General features: G+C 38.7%; 1 protein-coding gene across 3 annotated transcripts in view; it reads right to left on the minus strand.

The window, feature by feature from the left end:
• Positions 1-18,452, minus strand: part of CDC42BPB (CDC42 binding protein kinase beta) — a 120,030-nt gene that overhangs the window by 23,282 nt on the left and 78,296 nt on the right. For 2 of the 3 annotated variants that reach the window (XM_025197181.1, XM_025197183.1), the window contains 16 exons: positions 17,043-17,176; positions 15,366-15,608; positions 14,065-14,175; positions 13,538-13,782; positions 13,260-13,365; positions 12,450-12,574; positions 10,299-10,404; positions 8,431-8,579; positions 8,008-8,102; positions 7,829-7,908; positions 5,834-5,884; positions 4,521-4,610; positions 4,006-4,095; positions 3,504-3,609; positions 1,423-1,559; positions 703-842 (listed from right to left, as the gene is read on the minus strand). In XM_025197181.1, coding sequence (XP_025052966.1) covers positions 703-842; positions 1,423-1,559; positions 3,504-3,609; positions 4,006-4,095; positions 4,521-4,610; positions 5,834-5,884; positions 7,829-7,908; positions 8,008-8,102; positions 8,431-8,579; positions 10,299-10,404; positions 12,450-12,574; positions 13,260-13,365; positions 13,538-13,782; positions 14,065-14,175; positions 15,366-15,608; positions 17,043-17,176 — 2,008 coding nt within the window. The remainder of the gene's footprint in view (positions 1-702; positions 843-1,422; positions 1,560-3,503; positions 3,610-4,005; positions 4,096-4,520; positions 4,611-5,833; positions 5,885-7,828; positions 7,909-8,007; positions 8,103-8,430; positions 8,580-10,298; positions 10,405-12,449; positions 12,575-13,259; positions 13,366-13,537; positions 13,783-14,064; positions 14,176-15,365; positions 15,609-17,042; positions 17,177-18,452) is intronic. The other variant, XM_025197182.1, reaches the window with a different exon arrangement.

The following is an 18,452-nucleotide window of genomic DNA, read 5'->3' on the forward strand; positions in this document are numbered from 1 at the left end:
CTTCAGATGCCAAGTAGGCTCAACCCTCTGACAATTACTGGGAGAAGAGAACAGCAGTATGCTGCCCCTTGGCATGAGTCTGTTTGGAAGGCATCATAAATCAAGGTATTTGTATAAACAGATTCTATGCTAACCAAAGACCAAGGTGCTGTAACCTTACAAGATGGGGCATTGTCTCTTGCCATGGTCACAGTAATCACAATAAATTCACATTTTAGTTTAGAAGGTAAAAAATTGAAAGAAAAAGACTTACTGAGGAAAAAAGTTTCTTAGGCTAAAACCGGTTCCATGGGAACAAAGTCAGTGGGTGCTGGGATCATATGTACTGTAAATTGGTAAGTTCAGTGCTTTTTGGAACCCGTCTTCCTTTACTCTCCCCCCTGGCCCTGTCCAAAATTTTTTGAAATTGGCCTGTTCAGAGTAGCTCTTTCCCTGTGCTCTACTTCACTGTGACTTGTCTGCCCAAGATGCACATAAAATTCTCAGATGACATGCATTAATGTTGTTGTTTACATGAAAATGCAGTGCTGCAACCCCTTCTTTCTGCTCAATCTAAACTGAAGCCTGGCTTTGGAAGGCATAGATCATCTCAGAACAGAGCCCTTAAAACACAGGAGCCTTTAATTTACCATTAGAGAAATTTTTTACTTAAGAAAAAAAATAACAGAGGTTTTACACTGTAGCTAGTAAAACAACACAAACCTGAGATCCAAGACTTGACTTGCAACAACTCCAGGCTGGGTGGATTTTCCTTCAGGCACATCATACAGAAAGAGTTTGCAGTCGCACACAACTGCATAGGCCCTCTGCCACCCTTTCTTAACTCCAGTAGGCTTTGGAACCTGCATGTAAATAGTTGTTTGCTTGTTATGTGGAAACTTGACTGGTCAGACATAGGAAGTGAGGACACAAAGCAGACTTCATGCTTCTTTAATTCAACGGAGTCTGACCACCCAATTTCAATTATATTTCCAAATAGGAGGGGAAAAAGTTGAAGAACAGCTGAATATTTCTTCATGAAGCTCCCTGTTTTCTGCTTTTAAGCCAGTTCTGCAATTCAGCATTTTGTAAGGCAAAATCAGATTGTGTATTTAAAGAGATTCCACAAATGGCACATAATAACAAAATTCCACTATATTATAGCACAGATTTTTTCCTGCACAAGTGTTCTCCGTCTCATTTTTGTGACGATTATAGCTGCCCCATGCTAGTCCTCAAGTAAGATTGCTCCTTTATCCGTAACAAAAGTATAAGTGTGAATTGTGCCAAGCCCCAGAGCTTCAGCATTACTTGGGGATACAGTAAAGCAAAGTTAGGGTTTCTAGCAGCAAACTGCAAATATGGCTTGCTTTTGTATTAAGTTCGTAATTATATTGGGAAGAAAAAAAAACCCTCTTCAGGTCCGAAGTCAAAGATTCTTACCTTGACATAACCCTTATAGGCAGTTCCTATCCCTCTTTGAACATCTACTCCAAGAGGCCTTTTGGCTTGCTCAGGGGGTATAGGACAGACTTGAGGTGCGCTGTCCTTGCAAGAAACATGGCATGCGAAGGAACACACTGGGTGCAAAAGAGAAAATCCAGGATGGAAGTCTTGTGAAGATTGATTAATCTTAACAGGTGATGAATATTTTCTACTCTTATAAGAAAGAAACCAATTCATTAGATTGAAATAGCTCAGCAGTATACATGACAGCAGCACATTATGTTAGACGAGCATGCTTATGATCCATTTGTCATGACAGACTCTTAAACACCACTTTCTTTTATACACCTGTGTCAGGTAGGGCAGGAGCCCTGTCACCACTCCTCTTGAGGTAACCCAGCCTTCTTCTGGAGGAATATGATTTGGGAAGCCCCACCTAATGTCATCAACACCAATTTCTAATTCAGGTGGAAGATGAAGGAGGTAATGAAGAGTTGGGGGTAAAGATGGACACTGGGCAGAAAGATAGGAAATAAGATGGAAGAACAGGGGGATGGTTAGAGTAAGTTAATACTGGACAGTGTTAATTTAATGAGTAAATATGAAAAAATGAGAGTTAAAATAAAAAGGGAAATTAGATTTTACAGAAAAAGAGAAGTTACATTAATATAACAGAAAACAAACTTTGCCATAAAATAAAAGAGGTTAATAGAAGAGAGTTAATATTATTGTGCTATAAAAAGGCACACATGTAGGCAAGAATTTAAAAAAAAAAAGAGGGGGCAAACATCTACACAACTAATTGATGGATACTTTCCTCAAACTTCTGTGTGTGCTGTCTATTTCAATTGCAACACTTAGAAGGAAAAAGACCTGTTATCTATAAAACACCTTTCACAAACTTTGTATAATTATGCAAACATTGTGCTTTAACATGCACACAGCAAGACAAGGTCCATAAATGAGAAATTACTAAGTCTTTTATACTGTAAAGTCATCACCATCTAAAATGCATGTGGGGTGTACAGTTGTGGGGATGGGGGGCAAGTGGGAGGGAGAAGGAGCTAAGACAACAAGTCCCTGGAAAATGAACAAGGGGAAAGATTATGGAAACATCTCTTAAACCTCCTATTGCAAAACAAACCTGATATCAATTAGCTTAAGTATTACGACCTGGCATGGAAGTGACAATGGGGAGAGCAACGGTGGAATGCTTTGTTGTGGGGATAGGGAAGTGAGATTTTCAGATACACTAGAGCCCAAGAGTGATGAAAGAGTGGTATGGAACAAAAGCAACTACAGGCAGCAGGAGATAAAAGGGTGCCTCAAAGCGAGTGCTGTTAGAGCAGCAGGTGCTTCTGGTAGAGCTGAAGGGGGACGGGAGTTGACAATCAATCATCTGCAAATGGCCCTGAAGGCAAGAACAAGGAGGCTGAATACAATGCAAAAAGTTACCAATGGAGAGACTAAGGAGTGAACTGAGTTGGGCATAGCAACACTGGAAGATAACTTTTGCAGTGTTTTTTTGGGACAGATTTGTTTGGACATGTTACGTCAGAGAGCAGTGACAGTAATCAAGGTGAAAGAATATTTAAGGCACAGACAAATATTTTCACAGCAACACTTCCACTACAGATTAGAATACTACAAAATAACAGAGGGGGAAGAATGGATTTTGAAGATACCAAGCTAGAAAAATTGACAGAATTTGATTACATTCATGACTTGTGAGTAAAAACAGAGAGGCACATATGCTTCCCAATTTATAGATTAAGATGAGGACAGTGGAAACTGTTAAATTTCAATTATGGCAACAACTTCCGCAGCATTTATTTCTTCATTTTATAGGAAGCCTGCTCTAGCGATAGTGTTAGTAAAAAGATGGTGCAGGAAGAAGGAATTAATAAATTTAAGTAACTTGAGAATTTCATTCCTCAACTGATTCAAATCTGCAGATGCAAGAAGGTAGGAAGAAAAAGATGCAACAGTTGTTTTTCCAGTGCGTAACTTGTGGCTGTAGAACAAATTGTTTTATTTGGCTAAGTTACTGAACATTCAGAATTGTTACACTGACTCACCGTCACAGGCATAGCCTTGTCGAACTAATCCCACCATAAGAGACGTGCAGTGACTGCACTGAGTAGGGCTTGTGAAGGACTTGATGTTGAGTTGGTGAGCTTTAGGCTGAAAGATAAATTCAAGATAAACCAAAGCTACTTCATAAATCTAGGCTTCTTTTAAGTAACTGAAACATGTTAAAAGTGTTGCAAGTCAGAACTTTCCTTCCAAATAATACTGTAAGTGCTTTTACTTCCAACGCGTACGCAAGATCGCAGCAGAACCAGAGTACAAATAAGCCCTGCGAAGCTATAACAACCCTGTCTGAAATTGTCTCTCCCTTTTGGGAAAAACTAAAAATGACTGAACAATTTGCACTTAGGAACATTTAATTAAACAAACCTACAACACAACAATAAGTGACAAACCGAGACAGGACAAAAGCAAACATACATTTGCACAGCTATTTGTTAAAAAAAACCCCTTTAGTTTGCAGAAATAAGGTGAACAAGGTCCCCCTACCTTTGGTACAGCTAGAGAAATGGACTGAATGGTGGGGGAGGGAGCGGCAGGCATCCTCTGAAGCCGAATTGATTCCTGAATCACAAGAAACTGCAGTTGAAGATAATTAAGCTTCAAAAATTTATTCTATAATTGGAGTGGGTAAAGTTCCCTAAATTTGCAAAGATTGTGTGTAGATTGTAGACTGTATTGCCATTTCTAATTTACTGTGAGCAGATCATATTGGAAAGCACTCACAGGAAAGCCTGCACGCTAACAACAAGCAGCAGTACAAAAAACAGGTATGAAAATGGAGTACATCAACATATACAGAACTGGAGGAAGATTCCACTTGCAACTGTTTGCAAAGCAGGTGCACTTAACACTGACAGGTGTCTATACACAAGCAAAAACTCAGTGCTAGAGTAAGCCTCTTCATGGTGAATGATGTCTGCAATATATTTATAACATGTCACATGTATATAAAACACTCTCAAGTGAATTAACTTTGGATAATAAAATACCAGCTGCCTTACTTCTTGTTGCTGCTCAGCAGTCATGACAGAACTAGATGGTGAGACTTCTGGTTTGGGACCTTGTGCTTCTTGCTCACTAACAGAACTCGTCTGCAGAAATAACAGCAAACAAATTAGATTAATGGTATAAGTCTGAAGGAATGGTCTTAGGTCAACGTGAAACCAATCTGAACGTAGTTAAAGCTATTGACCTGACAAAAACAGCTTGCTCAGGACAACATTTAGAGCTCGGTTAGTTTTTATAAACACTATTTAACATTTGTTTTTTAAAGAAATAGATCTATGCTGTATTGACAACATTGTATTTATGGAGGCATCGGATTTAAAAAAAAAATCTACCAAATAGTAAATGGGACTGTAGCTGTAACAAGTCTCCTCCCAGAATCTTGACAGCGTCTTTATGACATACTTGGATCTACCAATTATATTTTAGAAGGTTGTTTCTAATCTCCTGCATGCTGGTAAAAGATGAAGCCAGGCCTTCTGGCAAACAATCCATAGGATACTTAAGATAATTTACTGCTGTAGGGATGCTAAGGTGCACAGGAACCACCAAAAGAAAGGTTCTCAGTGACTTCATGCAATTTATTTTTGATAGCTAAGAAGTCTTTCAAGAATTCTATAAATATCATTCTATTACACTGCTTAATAGGATGAGAGAATTCTAATGATAATTATATCATATTTCACTAATGTTGGTGATTAATATCCATCACAAGCTTCCTATTAAATTCACACTTACTCTAGCTACTACTAATTATCAGCACAAGGGGGTAGTATGCTACAATTCTGGAATTAAAGAACTAAAAGCAGCTGGGTAGGAAACAGTGATACTACAGGATCGCACTCTGAGGATATAACGGAGATTGTGATTAACAAACATGTGATTAAAACTTTTTAAAAATGATGTAATTAGCAGTGAAGACTGCTGAGTAATGAGTCAGTCACTCTTCACACTTGAGGGAGAAGATAGCTCAATACAGTTAGCACACTGAGTACATACAGATATTTTGGTATACTCTGATTGGTAGTGGCATACTGATGAATTTAAAATAAATAGCAAGTTAGATATCATTGTGTAAAATACAATGTTAACATGATAAAACAAGGTTCATCTTTAGTACAAACATTGTCAAGATACCTTAAAATGGTCAGCCTGCAAAGAGGTTTAAAAAAAAAAACTAAACTAGTTCTACTTAGTGAGTTAATTTGTATGAAAAGTTAAAGCACAAAAAATCCACTAGTTTTAGGATGTCATTTAACAAATACAGGTCACAAATGCAGGAGGCAAAGCTATCACAACAAGAACTTACTTCTTCCCAAAAGGCTAGCAGAGAGGATGTAGATGAAGAAGAAACAGAATCCTTTGTTGTAACATGAGGGATAAAAATGATCACTGATCACCCACAAGACAACTTCAGGAGGTATATTAGTAGGCTAACTAAATAAAATGTTTACATGGCAACCTGATATGTGCATAAACTAAATTGGAATGAAGATCAAAGGGAGGTATATTGTCAGTGTACTTTAAAAAAAAGTTAACGACAACTGCTGACTAGAATATTCAGTATTCTACGCTGCAATTCATTAGGAAGTGATACTTAAACTTTCCTTCACATCTACACATTTACAGCAGTTTCTGATATGGGATTGTGGTTTAATCATATGCATTTAGTGTTCTATGTATTAGAGTTTTAAATATATTCAATTTCCTTTTTTAATAAAGTCAAACAGCAATTCAAACCTTATTCATACAAAGTGCTTTTAAATCTCATTTACTAAGTAAAGTCAAGTTTTGCTTTAAATCTTGCTTATTAAAAGTACTGCATGTAACAAACATCACAGAACATCCCTGTGTTTTTGCCCTGGCAACAGCAACAACTTGAAAATAATATAGAAAGCATGGTATTTCTATGGCTCCTAAATACAAAATTTAGCTAGACAGCATGTTTTAACCCCACTGTGTAACTACAACTCCATAAAATAAGGGGATTTTATATTACAGTTTTATCTCTAGAGTGCTTATGATTTTCATTCTGAATAGTTTAAAAATGTTTAACAAAACATATTCAGAAACTCTTCAAGGATCAAGAGTTCATAAAGTAAGGAAAAGTGATTCACTGTTGTATAACAGCTGCCTCCTTAGGGGAAGTACAAAAACTTTACACACACATGCCTGATTTGAGCCAGTTTGTACGACTGGATTTTCCAAAGATCAGTGGGTGTGTCAGGACAGCAACACGCCAGCAACAAATTCTGAAAACGTTGCATCTGGATTCTACCAACAGTGGGAGTCCTCTGTGTCTCTTTCTAGTATCTTCTATTATAACATCCCCATAGAGTTCAAAGCTGAGTCAATGATCTTATCTATTAGTCCAGACCAGGGGTGGGCAATTATTTGGGCTGGTCGGCCACTTAATGGGCTTTGGTGACTGGTGACCTCCCTCTCCCAATTCCTCCCTTCCAAGGGCTGCAACCAGTGCAGAAGCTTGAACCCACCCACAGCTTTAGCACCCACTTTCCTCTCTCCATCTCCTGGAGTCCACCTGCCTGCAGCTTCGGCGCTCCCCCACTCCACCCCTGCGCTGGGTCTGGACCCGGCAGCTGCTGGCCACATCCACAGCTGCCCAAATGTGGCCAGCAGCTTCCAGAGCTGGAGCTGCCACCTACCTGTGAACCAGATCCATTCACTTGGTGGGCTGGATCCAGTCCACAGGCCATATTTTGCCCACCTCTGGTTTAACCCCTTTTATGTCTTATGAATGCATTTTCTTGGGAAATGCAAAGCATTCTACTACTGCCTCATCATCAGCTGTTTGTGATGTCCTTTCTTGTGTCTCAAAAGTCAGAGCTAATTAAGCAAAAAAAAAAAGCATTATTGAGTCAACAAAAGTTCCAAGCTAAACCAGGGGTGGCAACCCACGGTCTGTGGATGTGGGGCTTTAGCCACAGAAACTCTCGCCATGCTGTCTTGGAGAGAAGAGGCAGCAGTAGCCAGGTCCTAGCACTCAGCCTGAAACCTGAAAAGACTGCTGTCCGCTGAACCAGAACATTTCACATTCTGCCTTCTTTGTTTACACTGAAGTAAAACTTCGGGAATATTTCCCTAAGTTACAGATAACTAAAGCTAAGCTATATGGCAATAACTGGAGAAGAGGATCCATAACTTGACTTCTAAGGCTAGGTAATTTGCCTTTCATATTGTACTTCTGACAGATTCTAATTTACTGAATATTGTCCATGCATAACCTTTAGCTAATTCAAAACCCACAAGCCACTTTTTTGCAGTCAATTAGTTTAAAACTCACTCTAAAAGTCAGATCACGTGGAAGGGGTGAGGTGTTGAAATATTCAAATATTGAATCTTGGAAATCGGGAAGTTTGAGACCTGAAAAAAAATAAAAAAACCCCCAAAACCACATTAATTTTACTCAAAGAAAACACACTGTTTAATACTAAAATGAATTTATAACGTAAACTTAATTACCTGTATCCGTTCTGTACTTTTCTTCCAGTTTTTTCTTTAAGACTTCTATCTCTTCAAACAGCTCCCGATTTATTTTTTCAGATTCCTTCAATTTACTGAAACAGTAAAATGGAAATCTTTAACTTTGAAGAGCAAGAAATTAGGATTTTTAAAAAATGTTTTACTGGAAATCTCATTTTCTTTGAGCACTGGCAATACTTGCCCTGTTATTTAAGGCCGATTAGTTCTCACCTTTACTTCACTATATCTTCATTTTTTTTACAGCTTAATTTAAACATTGCAATATTCACACTTTATATCATGATGAAATGTTCCTGGCATAACAGGTAAATTTAAATGTTTGTTATTTTAACAGGTAGTTAAGAGTAGCACACTAAAAGTAACAGCCTGTAACATATTCAAGCTGAACAAGTTATTTATTACCTCTCAAACGATATGTTTGCATCTTTAACCTTTCGTAGCTCTTCTTGAACTAGTTGCTTGGCACGTATTTCTGCATCAAGAGCAGACTGCAGTTCCAGCCTGGCTGACATATCCAGCTTCTGGCTGCGCCGCACTTTCCAAAGTGGATCCTGCAGGGGTAAGTTATGGAACATGAACATCAACTCTCAACATTTTGGTTCTATTCTGTTTGTAAGTACCAAAGGAGGATAAAATAAGACCTCCCCCATTTTGTCCTTAAGATCTTTGCTTGAATCAAATATTAACCATTTCACTGTCATAAGTTTAAATTAATACAGTTGAATACGGACCACCAGTTAAAATGTGTAACAGTTTTCAGAAAAGCTAAGATTAAAAATAACTATCAGCTCCTGTGGGATGCTCCATCTGCCCCAACATCACAAGCTTTCACGAGCTGCGCCTGGTACTTCAAGCTATGTAGAAAAAAGATTTAAAGCTGTGTCTATGGCCAAATCACTGATTCTCCGAATCAGCATCAAATCTTTACATTTGGATTCGGCTGAATTGAATCAGGGATAGTGATCTGAATCAACAAATTGAATTACTGTCCCCAATTTGGGCCAAATCTGAACCAAATATGGTCCATTTTGCACACCCCTAGCATGTATGTATCAATCCCAGGATATTTTTGTCCAAGGGCAAACACAGGCATAGTTTATCCAGGGACAAATGCAGCATCTGCTCCTAGGGTTCTAGAGGACATGCCTAAGTGTATATACGTTTTTTTTGTCTTACTCTGGATTATGAACTAAATTTAAAATACAGACTAGTTCTGCACTTACTGCCATAGAAATGGTGTTCTTTAGGACAGCAAAATTTGAGGTCTCCTGATCCCTAGGATTCTCAGACTTTCTAATGTGGACTATAACTGGGATGTTATCTTAGGGATGTCTCTCCACCCACTTGCATTCTAATGGCAAATAGAACAATATGTTTTTTTGTTGGTTAAATAAAACTTAACAGCTGAAAACAGGGAAGAGAACACCAAATTATCATCCTGGTGTCAACAGCTCACCAGCAAGTAGCCAAGAGACTATAACTTGTTAAATGTTGACTGATTTCCTAAATATTGACTGAAATTTGTAATTGATAAATTAAAACAGAATTTGCTGGACCTATCCAATCAATCAATCTTGTATTGTTTATTGCCAATGTGAAAAAAGCAGACAATAGACAAAAAGAGAGTTGTCACCCTTCTTCAAACTGCCTTCTCTTGCTGTTGCAGTTACCTTAAGGCTAGACTGTCACTACTGCTGCAGTTATCTTAAGATTGGGTGCTCCTTCTCTGAACAGGGTTTTATAAACCCCGATGTGTCAACAGCAACAGACACATCTTGCTCTCATTATAGCCTAAATATATCACAATACACTTCTGAGGCAGGGTCTTTTTTGCTCTTCATTTGTTCAGTTCCTACTACAGTGGGCCTTGGTCCATAACTACTGCTCCTAGATATTACAAAAATGCCACCAGGTATTATTAACCACTTAACATCTGTCTGTGATGGTGCATTAAAATATTCTCTTTTGTTAACATTAAGTGTTTTTTGTTACTGATTTTTTGAGTCTGGTTTTAAGACACAGTTTACAATTATGCCAGATATTGGCAAGAAGCAAAATAAAGGATTTCACCACATTCTAACTGCATTGTTAAAATGGGCATCACAAAATGGTACAATTAGAAGCAAAGCACTGTCTATCATAAAGATCTCAGATTGTCAGTTCAGTATACTCTTTTTTGATAAATGAACATGGAAAAATTTGAAGCCAAAGCGTAAGTATTTTCAACCTCATGAATTAGAGCAATTTCTAACCACTTGCAGTTGACTTACTAATGTTCTTGATCCCAGACTGGAGCTTCGCAGCGATTCTAGTTCTTCTGTCATCTTGGAAGCCAATGCCTGAAGGTATCCACGGGCATCCTTCTCATCACTTACCCTGGTGTGCAATTACAAAGCAGTTACTTAAGCATGACCTTGTTTAGAAGTTGGAAAAAATATAAGCTTTGATGAAACAAGCTCAAATATCATGAAACCCTTGGGAAAAGGCAAACAGGTTCCCAGAAGCTAAAAAGAGGGCTTTACCACATGTCAACTGTTCCACAGTAACCACCTCTATGCATATTCACAGCAGGCTATCATGGTTTAAGCTTCCACATACTGTGGGATAAACGTGTGCATGTAGGTAGTTATGGCACAGCAACCCCCTTTTTATAGCATGGTAAGTTGGCTGTCCATCCCTATGCTAACTACCAATATCAAAAGAACAACAATATACTATTTAGGGATACAAGATAACTGGGGTTTGAAATTGTTCCTGGCTCAGGATTTGAGATGTTGTCTGCTTGTGGCTCCTTCGGGTCTTCCTTCCAGCTGTTTCTCCTGTTTCTGCATGTACCTTCAGTAAACTGACAACTTTCCCTCTAGCAGTCAACTGGAACAGCACCAAGTGGTAGCACTACTGTATGGAGCCTGATCTGCTTATTCCTTGTACAGCTAAGAGCTCATTTCTATGGATCTTCTCCAGATCCTCTCCAGTGCTTAGAAGGGCAGATAAATACGCATTTTGGTAGCTGAAAGACTTGCAAAGTCAGCCCAGGGACATGAGACTTCTGGCTGAGAATTGTAAGTTTGCAGACATTGGTTTCAACTGTTCAGTCTCAGGTGAAGGAGGAATGTAAGCACACCTGTAATCAATATGTTTACGTGCACTGTGTGTGTCTGTTTTGCATTCTGGAAACACTTACCTATGGCATATGAACTCAATAAACCAGGGGCAGGCAATTATTTTGGGCCGCTTACTGAGTTTTGGCAAGCCATCAATGGCTGCATGACAGGCAGCCAGGGGCAGACAAATATTAATTTTCCAAATTTTTTAGGGGCCCTGCAGGCGGGATAGAATGGCCTGGCGGGCTACATCTGGCCCGTGGGCTGCACTTTGCCCACCCCTGCGATAAAGCATTAGTTATTTAAGCTAAGTACAGACAGTCAGAAAGTCCAAGGCTGAATCAATTCAATTTTTGCAAGTTAGTCTAAGCTGTATAGATTGAACTGATAAGCAAATGAACAAACATTCGCTTTTGATTCCAGATATGCAGCCACATGCCTACAATGGCCTAGGCCAAAAACTAGAGGGGGTGGGGGCACGGCAAGGAGGGCAGGGGCTGGAGCAGACAGCTTGGGCCAAGGCTAGCCTGCCCACCCTGCAAGGGGAGGGTTTCCAGGTAGGTTCAAATCATCCTGGGATGCTGGGGAACCGTGAGTTAACTTGACTCTGGAGGGGATCTGGGACAGAAATTCAATAAACTGATTTAACCTAAATTAATTAAGTCTGATACTACATCCATCCAGGTTCACCTTAAACCAGTTCTGGCCATTCTGAAAGCAGTTTCTACGGACTGAACTTCTGTTGTGTTACAGATCTGAACCAGTTTCCGATCACTTATTTCAGTTTGTGTGTAACTTCTGTCCCAGCCTTAGAGATTGTTTGAGAAGAGGAGGCTGTCTGGGTATATAAATGTTCCTGGGAAACATAAATGTTGGGGGGGGTGGTGTGCTGGGGCTAAGAGGAACTGAGCTTTCTGTAGGAGATGGAAGGCAGAACCCTTGAAAAGATTCTGCATCATATCCCAAGCTCTGAATATCCTTGCTGTTATCTCAAATGAAATCACCCACAAATTCCAGAGCAGAACACACAAATTAATTATTAAAATAACTAACTATAAAGTTTGATGTAGCTAGGGCTAAACCCTCTCTGTCTTGAAGTTAAAATTTAGCTCTAATTTGCTAAAAATCACAATTCAATGAAAACAGTCTTACTATCTGCTCTCCTGGAAACCAAAGGGCAAAACAGATCGTCGGTAATTACAAATGTGTATTTTTTCCCTGATCTCGCAAGTGTAGAGAAGACTTGGCTGCACTTGAGAGTTCCATCTATATTTCAAAAATTGAAAGATGCTGTCTGGCTCTCTGACTTGCACATACCACTGAATAATTTCTGCAATCTGAGCTTCCCAGTGGGCAACCGACTCTTTCTTCGCTGCCAGGTCTTGGAGCTCATCTTCTAGCTGCCTGTTTTGTGCTGTTAATTTATCCACAAAGGAACAAAGCTGAAATGAAAAATGAGCAGTTTACACCTGAAATGTGTCATTTTCAGACTCATTTTGTTTGTGCAAATTCCATATACATAAACACGCTAGGCTATTAAAAGGTTCTGCCACATCACCCAAACATTTGGAAAACACTGTCAGATTCTACAAGCGCAACATCTAGGTACTGCATGTTCAGTTGCCATTTCTGATTAGGGAACTGAACAGGTGAAAAGAACAGAAAGAGACAAGGAAAGCATCAAGGACATTGTGTGTGATGCATATTTAATCTTCGGCAGCTAAGAAAATGGGTGGCTTTTGTGGTTCCCCCTGCCTCTCCCTTTCTTTCCCCTCTAATTTTTTTTCCTGAGGGTCAGATGGAGAAGCAGGTAGCCCCAGTGAACTATTTTATACATGGTATTCCTCAGTTCAGCATTGGGGGGCTCAACTCCACATGTGGAAAAATAAAGAAAAAAACTGATTTGCCCAGTTCAACTATCATGGATCTGACCAGAACAACAAACAAAAAAGGCTCCTTTTTAAAGGATGCTTATGGTTTTTTCTATGCTCAGTGAGCATTAGGGAGAATTATCACAACAGAAGAATGAATCAGAAGCAAATGAAATCCAAGGAAAGAACAGAATACTAGTTTTCAAGAAGAGTACCCATACTTGGCTTCTAATAATGCCTATACTAACGGAATTACCCTTTCATTTTCAGTTGTCAGCTTTTTGTTATCGTCTAAGAGCATGCCTCTTTCCCGGTCATATTTCTCTTTTATTGTTCCTACAGCCTCCTCCATCTCACTGTGCCTGAGGAAAAGGAAAAAAAGAGCAAGAATTTACAACCTGATGGATCACTGAGGCAGGAATGTCAAGGGTGTGGAAGGGAGAGTTAAGTGTCCCACACCTCACTGACTACCTATGAAATGCAAAAAATACCACACTACTTTCCTAAGCCAATTGGCTGAATTCAGATCCTCACCTCTCTCGCTTTGCTTTCTCCAGTTTATCTTTTAACATCATGATCTCTTTCTGAAGAGCTAGCTGATGGCTCTCTGAATCATGCACTTCCTTTTTCACGTTTTTTACTTCTAAGACATGAGATGCCTCTCTCCTGACTAGCTCCTCTTCATAAAATAAGATTTTCTTCTCAAGCTCCGACTTCATTTTGGAAAGCTCTTGTTGATGTTCTAATGTAGCTCCTGCTGCCCGGCCTCCTTGCTTCACCTGCAAAAACAAAAGAGCATAAATTATCAGGAAAAATATGACAATATTCTTTTAGCGTTGAAAGAATAGTTATGATTTAAGGCAAACAGACAATAGGTAAGAGATTAATAGCCATAACAATACTGTTTAGGGGAAAATAGTTTGATAGAAGTGAGTAGATTTAAGATTAGTAAGTTTTATACAAATACTCTCCTCAGAGAAAGGACATGCAAATGTGCCACAAATGTTTATGGTTGGATAACCAAATTTATCACAGGTCTTGCATTTTAAAAATAATGTAACCTTTAATGTTTCAAGCTCATTTTCCAGCTGCTTGGAGAAGAGCTCACTGTGCTCACGGAGCTTGCGTTCTTTTGATGCTTCTGCTACAACTTCTTCAAGTTGAGCTTCCAGCTAGAAATAAAAAAAAATATCAGAAGTTGTTTTAAAGGCAAGCTAGGCATAGCTATATCATTTCTTCTCCTCTCTTCTAAGACAGTTTTTGGGTCTTTGGAACCACCATTCATCCCTACTACCTTGCGTAAGGTATTGAGTGATGAATTTGCAAACACCAACACAGATTATGAAGGCCTAGAGGAAAGTGTCATGGATGAAAGAGCAGCAACATGTGGACACATTCTACATGCATAGGGCAAAAGAGAGAGCAGTCAACAACAATAGTAAGGCCCTTCGTGACCAATCCGTTTCTGCTTCTCCTTTGTTAATGAGACGTTGAGCACTGCCACAGCTTGGCCCAGGATGCCAGTACCCACTGCACCTTTGTTAACTTTTCAAACAAGCATTGCCATGCTTTTTGTGAGACTGCCACCCTCACTATGAAGAGAGTGACCAATAGTGTTTCAGCTGTTTCCTTGTATGGCCCCTCCTTTTCTGTAATCTCTCCTTGGGACATTCTCCATTTCTTTCATTTTATTCTCCATTTGTACGTATCCTGGTGCAATGGGCTCCTAACCCATGATTATGGATTCCAGACACTACTTCAATAACCAATGAATAAAATGGTGGTGATGTAGTATCAAAGGATAAAAATACAGTATTTCTTTAACCTACAGCCACTATAAATACCTTAAAAAAATGGCCAGCTAAAAAGGATAAGAAAAATAAACTCTAGTTTGCTTGCTTGTTTGTTGCCTGTCCAAACCACCTCTCCTGACAGCAACAGAAAGAAGAAAGTATTTACACGGAAGGAAATTAGCAGGGGTACTGGAAGCCCAAACTGCTCTCGCCTTTGATATGTATTAGGATTTCAGTGCAATTGTATCTCTACATCTAAATTAACAAAACAGTTGATCAACTGAGTGTATAGCAAGAATATTTTTTACTGGATTACAAGTAATTAGAACTTCTAAAAAGAGAAGATATCTCACTCCTTGATAAATTCCTAACATTTAGAGATGTGCTTAACATCTATTATGCAAACTGAAATATGATAATGGGCAAGAGGTGCCAGCCCAATTTATACAGCCTCACATAGATCCAGATTATAGTTAATGCTCCTGGCTTTTCTATTTTATTAATAAACATGATGCAACTCAAGAGTAAGCAGTGGCTGAAACATGCTATTAACTATTTTGCCGAACTACCTCTTTTCTGGCTTTCTCAGATTTACGAATTTCCTGTCGCATAGAATCAATTTTCTGCATGATCACTTCCACCTCTTCCTCTTTATCACGAAGCTGTCGGGAGACCTTCTGTTTCTGAGAGCGCAAGTCTACCATCCTTTCATTGAGCTCTGAGAACTCCTGCATGGCTAGCTTTCTTTGCTGATGAGCATCCTTCAACTCTTTTGATTGTGCCTTTAATCTTTCTGAAGCTTCCACAAGTTGCTGGTAAAAGGAGGAAAAAAGTATTAAAAACTGCATTTTGCCTCTCCAAAGAAAAAGGGAACAGGATAAACTGACTTAAAAGTTCAACCACATTATGTAAACTTCCAAATAGCAGGTATACAAACTGCTGGTCCTAGTTGCAGTCAGATTTCAATGAAAAGAAACTAAAGAAAATCAAATCTCAGAATTAAACACCATACTGTTTTACATATAGTAATCCTCTGGGCTCAGCTTATTTATCCCATCTCTCTCATACAATATAAATATACAAATTATGGAAAAAAATCATATGCAACTTGGCTAATTTGAACTATACACTTCTGCCATGTTTACTGAATTACAGTGCACTCACTAACCTACAAAGCAGATACTGAAGTCAAGAGTAGCAAAGCTGCTTAAATCTGCTACTCGCATCCTTCAGCAAATAAGCTTTAACAATGGTTCAGAGAGAACTTGTTTACGAGAAACCACCTGTGAGGCCAAAAACTCATTTTATATAGTAGAAACTTTAGGCATGCTGGCCTGTAGATCATTTCTGATGAACAAATACAGCTACACAACCTTGACGATGCTCAATATTAGTCATCTGACAACATATTGATTTTTGACATGTCTGTGAAAATACAAAGTCACTTCAGTAATTTTGTGAAGCGCTTAAGTTTAAGATAACAAAAGCTTGACTATTTATGGGTTAAGTATAAATATTAAGACATTCAGCTTCATTTAAAAAATTTGGAAGTTTTCAATTATAGGGATATAATATACTTAATATTGTATGTTAAGTCTAGTCAACTATTTAAAACACTTTAAGAATGCTTATTCTATTGTTCCTTTATCAAAAAAGGGAAATTTGTTACAAAAAATAAGGAGGTTCAGTAATGAATGGTTATTAAGCTCAGTTAATTGGATTAAATGTTTTGTATATATACATTTTATTACGTTTGGAATTCACTTACCAGTCACAGATTTGTAAAACAGTGAAACGATCTGCTTTAGGAAGTGTTCTGCACCCGCCCATAATTTCCATATTTCCGGAAAAGTAGTCTGCATTAGCTTTGTAATTACACTATTGGCCAGGGCACACTGGTCTCTCATTACATAGGTTTCTAACTTACTGTCATCAAAAGAGGCTATGAACGCACCAAAAAAAGAAGAATGGACTAATGTGTTTTATACTAACAAAGAGCAGAGGTTTTTCTTAATTACCTGAATGCCAACCAATGGACAATACAGAATACACATCGGCTTGGAGCTAGTATCCACCCTGCCACTCTATTATTTATCAAATGAATGGATGCATTAATGTACCAACATACTGAAGAGAATGAAGAAAGTAGTGGTTTCAAACATTAATGTCATGCTCTTTTCTAGATAGTTCCATTCCTGAGTCATTTTAAGTAACCAGGGTGAAAGGTATACACTTAGGACCATTACCTTATGAAGGTCCTCCTTCTCCTGTCTTTGTATTCTGCACTGCTTTTCAAGTCCTTTTACTCTGTGTATGGAGTCTTCATGTTCTTGGCGAAGTGCCACTGCATCTGCAAGCTGCCGTTCTAGCTTACTGGAATCTGTACAGAAATTCAAACTAAAGTTTGATTGCTCCCAAATTTGCACCAACAGCATGGGTAGCAATGCTACTTGATCATCCCATTGTAAATCTTTTAACCATAGCACCTGAGCAGCACAAGTTTGAATACATAAGCCCTCCAATGCAAGATAGAGGCTTATTTCAGCAAGAGTGAGAAAATAATTTTCCTTTTTTTTTGTCAAACTATATTTGGTCAGAGCTGAAATGTTTCATAGAAGATCTGAAGCTGGGGGCCCAAAGGAGTTCTCATCGCGTCTTGGCTCTGATGGCACTAGCCTGAGATATGGAAAATGTAGGTTCAAGTCCCAGCCTGTCTGATTCAGGGGGATCAAAGTGATCTGGGATTGAAAGACTCTAATCTACAACACAGAACAGGGATTTCACCTTTATTTTCCACAGGTCAGGCCACTGCTTTCATCATCCACATTCTAATGTTTGCATGCACTTTCAAATAAAAAAAATCAAACTTCAAACTAAGCAGTCATCATTTCAATCCAATTCCTTTTTTTCTGGGTTTGTGCCACACCCACTACACCATCATTCCTTTCAAGACATTATTTGGGTAGGCCATTAGCAGGCAGAATTAATTTTTGGGGCACTGTCTGGGGAATCTGTCCTCTTACATATTCCTTCATATTAATACTTATCTGTCCTTATAATGTATCTGGTATTTGCTGTAAGCTACACTAAACCTCTTTGGGGGAGAGCTGCACAAAAATTCTGCTAAGTAAAAGACCCTCATACTTCACAGCCATGTACACACAGGGTACCATGTGCCAACTAGACGGGTAAAGCAAGTTCTGAAAGAACAACATTTAGAGATGGTCATAGATATTTTACTTCAATGTTGTGGAACAAGAGGAAGGCTTAGTTCTGACTATGATAAGGACATCTCCATGAATTACTTGCTTTACATGAAGGAAAATCAAGAGAATAGAAAATTTATGCTAATTGATTGTGTGCTAAATTAACAAGGACACAAATCCCCAGTGCCTGAAGGAGGAAAAAAAAAAGAAAGAAAGAGTTGAGGCTTATGCAAAGAGGATGATGACAGGTTGATGTCTGTTGTTATTTGCAAGTGATACACAAAAACAAATTTGCACCTGTGGCTTTCTTTCACCTATAGTAAAAGGTGGTGTGTGAAGCTCTGCATAATAAAGTGTTCTTAATACTACAAGGTAGAAAGTTTACCTACTACTCAGTGAAAAGCTGCTCATACCCTCTTAGGGTTTTTAAAATCTGATTTCATGTTTTCT

The sequence above is a fragment of the Alligator sinensis genome, unplaced genomic scaffold (assembly GCF_000455745.1).
Source record: "Alligator sinensis unplaced genomic scaffold, ASM45574v1 scaffold85_1, whole genome shotgun sequence".
In the NCBI taxonomy this organism is placed as follows: domain Eukaryota; kingdom Metazoa; phylum Chordata; order Crocodylia; family Alligatoridae; genus Alligator; species Alligator sinensis.